General features: G+C 35.6%; 1 protein-coding gene across 2 annotated transcripts; it reads left to right on the top strand.

The window, feature by feature from the left end:
- Positions 1–941: 941 nt before the first annotated feature.
- On the top strand, positions 942–7658 carry LOC120264983. 2 transcript variants are annotated; one of them, XM_039272920.1, is made up of 5 exons: positions 942–1327; positions 2798–2907; positions 2994–3365; positions 3591–4269; positions 7132–7658. In XM_039272920.1, the coding sequence occupies exons 1-5, from the start codon at positions 1093–1095 to the stop codon at positions 7203–7205; spliced, it is 1470 nt and encodes a 489-aa protein (XP_039128854.1). In that variant the 5' UTR covers positions 942–1092; the 3' UTR covers positions 7206–7658. The 2 variants fall into 2 exon arrangements, with proteins under 2 accessions (XP_039128854.1, XP_039128853.1); XM_039272919.1 differs by lacking the exon at positions 7132–7658 and adding an exon at positions 6259–6478.
- Positions 7659–9799: the final 2141 nt, after the last annotated feature.

Raw genomic sequence — 9799 nt, 5'->3', positions numbered from 1 at the left:
ATTAGATTCACTAAATGCCAGAAATAGTGATTTTTTTTCTTTTTCTCATTTGCACTTATGCCCAAACTCAAGTTACTACTTGAAAATTTTGCTTTCTTTAAGGATAATTTTTTTAGTAGGATAAAACTAAAAAATTATTGGTAATCAAATGTAAAAAATCTTCAAATATTCATAAACAATTATAAAAAAATTCACAATTAGTGCCTAAATTATATCTACATATTCAATTTGGTCCTTGAATCTTAAAAAAAAAATCATTTAATTAAATTATCTATTTGATTTTATTTTTCATTAAAACACTAAAAAGAAGAAAAATTTACTGCAATTATCAATCCCAATTTCATAAATTAATATGAATTTATGATATAAACCCATGAAAAAAAATAGATTAAAAAAAAATTCGCTTTGCTACATTGATGAATTCCATCATCATCATCATCATCATCTCACCGACACCCACGTCCCAAGTTCCCAACGTCTTTATGGCATTTCCGTAATTACCCCAACCATCATGCCCCAATACAAACCTTATCCCAATTCCATGCCTTTTTTACCAAGAAAACCCCCCACAATAAAAAAAAATAATAAAAAAAAAAACCAAAAAGGGCCCCACGTCACGAGATCTCTCCATTCACCTCCAAATTTTTTTCCCTTTTAAATTTTCCTCTAAATTTTTTTAATTTTTCATCCTCTCCAGTCAAACAAGAACTAATTAACTACCTTCATAACAACACGTGTCACCTCCAAATCCACTCTCAACTCGTGTATTCAGTCTCTTCCTTCCCAATTCCTTCCAACCATCCAATCAAAACACAGCACGTGTGATACTTCTGGTTCATCGCACGCTGGCTGAAAAATTTAAATTTTAAAAAAAAATAAATAATAAAAAATGTAATAAAAGAGGAATTATTAGTATGTACTGATCTACTGTGAAGACTCTCTCTTGCTTGCTTTGGAGCCCCATCTTCTTCTCTTTCTCTCGAAGCCCTAGAAAGAGAGAGAGGAGCATAAAAGCGAAGCCCTAGCCCTAGTTTTGGTTCTTGGGAAGCAATGGCAGCCATTGTGGATGGGGATTGACAGGATCGGAAGGCAATGGGGAAGGGTGAAGATGAGCAGAGTGCTGCTGATGGGCGGTTGTCGGTGGAGGAGTCGGAGAGGAATGCTGGAGACCCTTGTCCTCCTTGCAGATCGATCGGGAGGATCGTGGGACTTCGATGTCTGGCTGCGTTGTTTCTTGGGTGTGCGGTGTTGTTGTCGGCTGTTTTCTGGCTGCCGCCTTTTCTTGGGGCGGATCATAAGGGGAGGAGGAGGAGTCCGGAGCTTGAAGGTGAGGGTTGGGGGTGGGTGGTTTTGGTTTGTGGCATTGTGGTGTTGTGGTGCATTGCTGGATCTTAGCCTGGTTTTTTTAATCTTTTTTTTCCTAATCGTTTGGTTGTTTTTTTGGTCATTTTATTGTCCTTTGTTACGTTTATTTATTTATTTATTTTGTTTTGGTATGAATGAATATTGGATTTTGTTGAAGTTTTTTGGGGTGGGATTTTTGTCGGTTGATTTTTTTCTTCTTGAAATTTAATGAAAATTGCTAGTTTATTTTCGGAATAATTTGTTCAGGAATTTAGTGCGTGTGCAAGAGGTTAAAATTCGTATTTTGTATGGTATAGATCATATGGTAGCCTGTAATTGCTTGAATTTGTTGATTGGAGTTGCATGCCAAACTATCATTTTAATTGACTGAGTTTTGGTTGAATTTATTGATTAGAGACTTCTCTTGTGTAAGGACTTCTATTTCTTTGGGTTTTGAGAGGATTGGGCTATGGTTGAAGTTTATGATAGCGGATAGACAAGCTGGAAGATTGATGTATCTGGAAATTTGCTTGGCATGCAACGTCTGTTTGGAGTGTTTGTCCCATTTGGGTTTTGGCCTTGAGGTTTAGAGTAATCAGACATTCTAATTGGATAATCATCAACCTATTAGTAATCCTTCTGTACCGTTTTACTTATGAAATTGATATTGCTGAGAGCTTCTTCTAAAAGTGGGACCAGGTTGGATGATTGATTTCTTAGTTACAATTTTTAGCAGAAGTAATCTGCCTGCCCACGGGTAAACACTGGCCTTCTAATTTGAGGTATGATGGAGCTTTGCTATTGTTGTAATTTTGGTGGTAGAAAATCTGTTTTACCTGATAAACAATAGGGATTGGTCAATGGCAATGCGAGGCATTCGATTCACTTACGAAACATCCTGTTATAAGCTGAATTCAAGTAGTTCTTCAGTCAGTAAAGTGGTTATAATGTGGTTACATCAATCCTTGATGAGGAATAGAAAAGATTGACTGTCCTTTTTAAACAATGATGGGATATGGATGCATTGTTGCGTTAAATTTAAGAGAAAGAGAATGTGGACCTCATTGCTTGTTATGTGGGTAAGGTAATGATGAATTATAAAGAGAGAAAAGTGGATTCTCTATACTGTGTTTCCATTGAATTTTGGACCCTCAAATGCTAGCATACCACCCGATTCCAAATACTTTCTTTTTTACACTTGATCTGTTTATTACGAGAACTTTAATACTCAAAGCTTTGATTTTGGATTACATGAAAAACAATATTGATTTACTAGCAAGTAGGTTTCTTTTTGGTGCAAATGGGAAAAATGTGTCGAACCTTTTCTTCTAATTTGAGTGATTGAAAATACAAGAGATTCTTACCTATTTGATGACATCTATTTGGTTATAAGTTTATGTTCTTCTTTATTGAATTTAGCAAATTTTATTTAACCATGTTTCCTTCTGGCCAGCTGATATAGTTGCGAGTTTTATTCTTCACAAGCCTGTGGATTTCCTGAAGGCTAATGTTGCGAAGCTTGAATATGACATCTTTGAAGAAATTGGTGTACCTAATTCCTCGGTACTTTTTTGCTGCATTTCTACTCATCATCATCTTTGTTTGCTTTTTCATCTATGTTCTAATCAAAAAATAACATTTGTTTTTAGGTGGTTCTTAACTCGCTGGAACCCATACCTCATTTCAATTGGACTAATGTGGTGTTTGGCGTATGGCCTTATCCCAAAAATTCAAGCATACCTTCATATGGGCTAAGCCTTCTTAGGTCTTCGTTTATGGACTTGGCTGGTCATGCGTCAACACTACACGTAACTACTTCTTTGTTTGGGAATTCTTCCTTCTTTCAAGTGCGAAGGTTCCCTGATGGATTTACAGTTATTCCCAAACAAAGTGCTTTTCTTCTGCTGAAGCCAGAAGTGCTTTTCAATTTCACTTTAAATTTCCCTATCTTCCAAGTACAAGACAAATTTGTTGAACTGAAAGCCCAGATGAAGTCAGGACTGCTTCTCAATTCTTATGAGGTTGGTTTACACTTCCATCTTTAAGACTGGATTGGGTGCTTGGTGCTTTAGCTTCTCTATGTCTTAAATAGGTTTTTCAATGTGGATTATTATGATTTATATGCTGTTATGAGCTTCTCAGATAGGATACTGTGTCATTCTTAATATTCTATGATGCAGACTTGTACTGCAATTTAGATATTAACTAATATTTTATGAGCTAACTATTGTTTTTCATGATTGCAGAACCTGTATGTTCGTTTGACAAATTTAAAGGGTTCGACAATTGATTCACCAACAATTGTTGAGACCTCTATTGTACTTGCAGTTGGAAATCGTCCACCTTCAATGCCAAGGTTAAAGGAGCTGGCTCAAACCATACGAAATTCTTCAGGGGGAAACCTTGGTCTAAATCACACTGTATTTGGTAGAGTAAAGCAGATTCGCTTATCTTCTTTTCTTCAGCGTTCTCTTTATAGTGGCTCAAATGGCAATGCACCGAGTCCAGCTCCTCAATTTAGCCCAAACCGCCACCACCACCACCACCATCACCATCACCGACACCACTCAGATGTGCATATGGCTCCTGCACCTGCCCCACAATATCACCATAGAGCTCCACCTCCTGTTGCTTGCCGCTCTCGAATTTGGAGCAAGTCGAATCAGGCTCATCTAGTTCCTGTTGCTGCTCCTAGGGCACTTCATCATCATAAGTCTGTTGATTCAGTTCCATCTCCTGCGCCAGTGGTATCTAGCCCCGAACAGTTTGCTCCACAACCACAGGATGATTCATCTGCCCCCACACCTCATTTGTTTCCCTCATCACCTCTGCCTGCTGTATATTTTTCTCGTGCGCGACCTCCAAGTGATAGTGTGACGAAGCCTCCTAATGGAATGCCATCAATTTCACCATCTATATTTTCATGTAAGTACTGCAGCTTTTCTCTCCCAGAATGATTTAAGTTGAAGTCTTGAAGTCAATTCTTTTTAATAGTAAATAGCAATTAGAAATTAAGTACCTAATTAACTTGCTGAAGTCTGAAGGTAAGCATGCATTGTTGCATGTAATCAGATTTAGTTTAGTTTATGAAGTTGTCCATTAGAAAAGCTATTTTTGAGGCTAATTACATCTATCCTCCTTCAAGTAGCTCTCTATAACTTCATCTTGTTTTATGTGATGACTTTTGTTTATATTGTTTGCTCACCCCTTGTGCCTATCCATTTTTCCATTTGTTTTCGGTTGGCTCTTTACATTTCTTAATTGAAATAACTAATTATTTTGGGTGAATAATTTCGTGTGTTTGTTTTGTCTCTTCTTTATCCTCAATTTGTCCATTTTATGAAAATGTTGTCTTCTCTGTAATTCTTCTCAGGTTTGATAATGATGTTTTTGGAATTTGCTCTTTAACTTGAAAAATATCTGGTGATTTGCATTAAAATTTCATAATATGTTTTTATTCCATTTATGCAGTGTGATTACTGTTCCAAATCCCACTTGATCTTGTTAGTCATTTTGATGCTTGATAGTATATCTTAAATTGTCAATTTAGTATGCATCTCATACACTTATGTACTCAATTGTCAACTTTTTCCCTTGTTTACTCAAATTTACACCATTTATTTATTTTGTTTTCCTTTGCAAAATCGTAACTCTCAATATTCTAATTTGTCTTCATAGTTCAAAGCTAGCAGTCGTAGCATTCCCTAGAATTTCCTTATCATATGAGGAAGTTTTGATGTGAATTATTTTTGGTGTATTATTAAATCATTTGTTTTAACATGCAAACAATATGGGATAAAAGAAATCCCGTCTTTACTGCATCTTTTAATTGATTTGCTAATAATTTCTGGTATCTTTCTAGGTAGTTATTTTGTTATAGGCAGTAGTTATATCATTGCTAAAGTCAAGGCTGACAAAGTCTTTGTTCTGTTTCTATTCCTATTCATAATTATATATGCTTGCAAGTCTTGCATAATGTCTATATCCTGCAACTTTTTGAGCCACATGGAGCATATTCCTTATTATTTGTTAGTTTATATTTTTGTCTCATACTGTAAGATAAACAACAAATTATATGTTGTTGTAAATGATAGAAACTTGACCTTTGAGTGATTTTGAAGCTTGCATATTAGTTGTTGTGATCAGTTGATCGATTTCATGCTAACCCTAATTCAGCCTCGTCTTCTTGAGGAAGTTGCAATCCTGAAGGAACTGTTTTAATTGTTTGGTCTTCCAAAACTCTGGTTTCAGAACACTAAGCTCACTAACCAAATTCATATTTCCCCTACCAAAAACCTGATAAAGTAGGGTTTGTCTATTATGAGGAAAACAGTCATTTATTATTTCTTGTTTCTATACATTTGTACAATGGTGGACATGACATGATTTTCACGTGAGATATGTGCATGGTGTCAAAGATGGACAGTTGGAATACACCTGAGCTTGCAATCTCCCAAGCAACGCACATGTCTTCTTTGTTCTTAACTTCAATGTGAATGAAAACTATCAATCTTTTCATTAATCTGTTCACATAAAGTACATGTGATCAAGATCACATGATTGTTTATTGTTGCTTTTTTAAAGGAGATGAAATATGAGGTGAGGAATGGATATGTCATGTGAAATCTAGTTTGAAATACAGCCTGTCATAAGATTGTTGACTTAGATTGTTCAGTGATGGATTTTTATATTAATTCTTCACTGTAATTCCTGGTTTTCTTATTTCTTTTATTTGCATATGTTTTTAAAAATTTCCTTTTCTTGAGAATTAATTAGTAAAACAAAATGAACAGAAACTAGCAACATGGAGACTGAATCAGATAGCATGCCTTGTTGGCTAAAATGATCCCTTGTATTGATACATTTAGTGCTACCATGGAAGTAATTGAGCATTGTTATGCCTTTTTTCTGTAGGTTTGGTAATCCAGTTCTGTTTTGTCAAATGGAGGATATACTGTTTGAGATGTCTGAAGTTACCAGTTTTGCTAATAGGGTAGCAGACTTATCAAGGCCTGACCATACACTAGATGCCGTAATGGAGAATGAGCTGCAACTTGGCTGGAAGCAGTCAAATTAGACCATCTGTTGCCTAATCTACAATCTTTTGATTGCCCCAAGTTGGGTAACGAAAGGGACTAGCATTTAAGAGGGGGTACCATCTGTAAAATAATTGAATGAATTTTTCTTGGTAATTAGATTAAACTGTGAATTATGAACTAGCAGGACAGATTAACATTTGCAGTTAGCCAATCTAAATTCCATTTTTAACATCATGTGCAACTCATTCATGAACCTAGCATGTAGGCTTGTTCAGATAAAAGAATCATACCCATTTGGGAATTTCTCCCAGTACAATACAACTGTGTCAGTTATGTGCTTGGAATAAGTCAACTTTTTAATTAGTTTCAGTTTAAATTCTTGCTAATTTTAGTACTCAACCAGGTATCATATAGAAGCAGAATACTTACAGAGCCGATGCCCTTTCAATCCAAAGTTTGGTTCTAGGTTTAGTGAACACTATTTTTCATTTATGCGTAAAAAGGGTAAGAAAGGGTAAATACTTAATTAGTTCTTGGCTTTTTTTATTAAATTCTTTTTTATTGGCTGCAAATCTTGTGCCTTTTTCTTTGAAAGAGAATTTTATCATTCTAAAGTTTGAAAATAGTCTTCAAGATACTTGACCATGGAAGAGAATATAAACACATTCAGTTTACTAAATTTATTTATTTTATTCTATTTCTTTGTTTGAATCTACTCTTTTGAACACTATTGATGTTTCTTCTGCAGCATCATCGATCGCAATCTGGCCTTCTATGCATTGGGGCATTATTCCTCTCCTGTTTTTCTTGATGCTTTTATGACAAATTAAGGGAACGTTTTGATCCAGTGTCCCTTTGGTTCTGAGGAAGCGGCTTACAAATCTGCAATGCTGTACAAGAGACTGATGTTTGCAACTCGGCACGACCAGAAAAAGAAGTCAATGTGCCTCTTGTCCAGGTGGTATTTTCCTGTGCATGTAAATATGAAAATATAATGCAGTCCATCAAATGTGTTTTAGGTCAAAGCCACAGAAGTGGCAGGCCCTTGTTAACAAATATCACTGCTGTTGTTGTGTATTATTACTGTTATTATGCAGAGATCAAGGGAGAAGAAGAAAATGTTACACCCCTAATAACCGGGTGTTCGCTCCCGAAGGGGAGTGTGTTAATGTTCTATGAAAAAGGCATGTATTTTCTGTACCTTGATCCACCAAATTATTTTGTTGGTTCATCATCTGGCATTCGAAGAAAATATAATCATTTTATGGTGGTTCATTTGTTTTGATCTTCGAAACTCCATGCATTTTTTAGTGTATTCCCTGTGTATGTTTGTATTTATGTGCTTTCAATCTGATAAGCAACACATGTAGCAAAAGTGGCATGGTGATGATTATGTGTATTCTGTTTAGATTAATATTGTTTTGTGACATGAATATAATAAATATTATCTATTTATGTCAAGATAATACCTTTTTTTTAATTATTTTTTTGTTTTGTCAATGTGGATTATGGAGTTTACATGGCATGTGATGTGCCCTGACATCATGAATTTGAATTTACTTTGTCTCCACACCAAACTGCATCTTAATATTTATCAGCATATGATGTAGTAGTTTCTTGTCCCCTCTTTTTATTTGGCATGAAAATGCGCTTTTGGTTCAGATTATATCGCTATCTTGAGTTTGATGCATGAACTTGGAAAATTCTTAAATCAAAATTATTTTTTAATCTAAACGATCTTCTTTCGATAAAGAACGGGAAAATTTTTGCATAGATAAGGACAAAATTATTATATGAACAAGTACAAAAATAATGCACAAAGTTAGCTATGTAAACTTTTAATATCAATATCAAGATGTCCTTTTCTTTAGAGACAAAGAACCATTAAATTTACCATCAAGTCTGATGGATTGATAAGACTAATTTATAAACGTTAAAGACTATAAAAATCAAACTAAATTACCATCCATAAATGATACCAGAAAACCCTATTATTATCATGTGGATGATTGTTTTATTTTATTTTTTTTTAAAGAACCTCCAACTAGAGGCTATTTCATTAAATAAAAAACTTAAGACAAAAGAGACAGAACAATGCACAGAAAGAAATGAAAATTAGAAAACAAATCCTGAATCATTGAAGGGATCACCACCAAAAAGAAACAAGTTGAGTGACGAGTAATTGAAGCCAAGAGTAGCGACCTTGCTAGCCGGGGCTAACCGAGGGAGGAATAGCATGAAATTTGGGCTGGCCATGCGTGTTGAAGAGGGATTGAATATCATGAATCAAGTTGGAATAACTCCAATGCAGAGCAGGATCCGGATTCGAAAAGAAGTTTAGCTGTAGAGCTATCATCCTGGAAAATATGTTGTATGGTGATGTGATGATCCAAAGCAAATTGAAGAGCATGGAGCAAAAGTAATCAAATTATTCCGAGGAGAATTATCAGAAGGCTGAGAGCAGTACTCTACAACAGAAACACTGTAATCAGGTTTGGAAATGAAAAAAACCAAATGCACTAACCTGAGTAGCTTGGTTGAAGCAAAAATGGAAGAAGAGGAATTGCCCATCAGCAGCTATGAAATTGTTTAGGAGAAGACGCTACCCGTAGAGGTCCGAATGGCTATTGGTGAATTCCTGAACATGATTGAGTGCTCTGCAGATAATTGCTTGAAAATTTGGTTTAACATTTCAAAATATAGCATTGTAGCGAGATTTCCAAATGAACCAAGCAGTAGTAGAAATGACTGAGATTGTATACAAAGAGCAGTTGCCACTAGCAAACCAATCCCCAGCCCTAAAGCCAGAAGGGAAGGAAATCTGCTTACCCAAATGGCTACCAAGCTGAGTCCAAATACCAGCAACCTTAGGGCAATAACAAAATAGATGATCAATTGTTTCTTGATACAAGCCACAAAGAATACAAGGTTTATCAGGCCTAAGGTTTAGACAAAATAGGAAATCAATAGTAGACAACCGACCATGAAATATAAGCCATAGAAAGTGCTTAACTCGCGGGGCAGTGAAAGTTTTTCAAATGAGCTCCCAACCATTCCAAAGATCCCACGAATTGGAACTGTGGTTTAAGTGATGATAAACTGCTGCAGAAAGCTTGTTCTTACCTGTCTTAGGATACCAAATCGAATGATTAGAAGAATAACAATCAATAGAACCAAGGTTCAATGCATCCAAGGCAAGGTTGGATCCAAAGAAATGGTTTAGATTGTCATGATTCCACTGACCATCCTGAACAAGGTCCAAGAAAGAAAGTTGATCCGCATCCACATTCATATTAAGAAAAGTAGGCTTGAGTGCAATAGGAACATCAAAACACCAAGGGCTCCCAAAATACAGAAGTAGAGTGAGGATTAATAGAGTTTATACAACAATAAGGTTTAATACGAGAGGCAGAATT

Source organism: Dioscorea cayenensis, chromosome 7, assembly GCF_009730915.1.
Source record: "Dioscorea cayenensis subsp. rotundata cultivar TDr96_F1 chromosome 7, TDr96_F1_v2_PseudoChromosome.rev07_lg8_w22 25.fasta, whole genome shotgun sequence".
NCBI classification, from domain to species: Eukaryota; Viridiplantae; Streptophyta; class Magnoliopsida; order Dioscoreales; family Dioscoreaceae; genus Dioscorea; species Dioscorea cayenensis.
The sequence above is the reverse complement of the archived record's forward strand: the minus strand, read 5'-3'. Positions and strand labels throughout refer to the sequence as shown.

What these genes read in the sequence shown, in the direction of transcription:
- LOC120264983 (XM_039272919.1), top strand. Translation starts at nt 1,093, where the DNA reads ATGGGGAAGGGTGAAGATGAGCAGAGTGCTGCTGATGGGCGGTTGTCG. An exon ending in TTGGTGTACCTAATTCCTCG is followed by an intron (nt 2,908 to 2,993) that starts GTACTTTTTTGC and finishes ATTTGTTTTTAG; the next exon opens with GTGGTTCTTAACTCGCTGGA. An exon ending in TGCTTCTCAATTCTTATGAG is followed by an intron (nt 3,366 to 3,590) that starts GTTGGTTTACAC and finishes TCATGATTGCAG; the next exon opens with AACCTGTATGTTCGTTTGAC.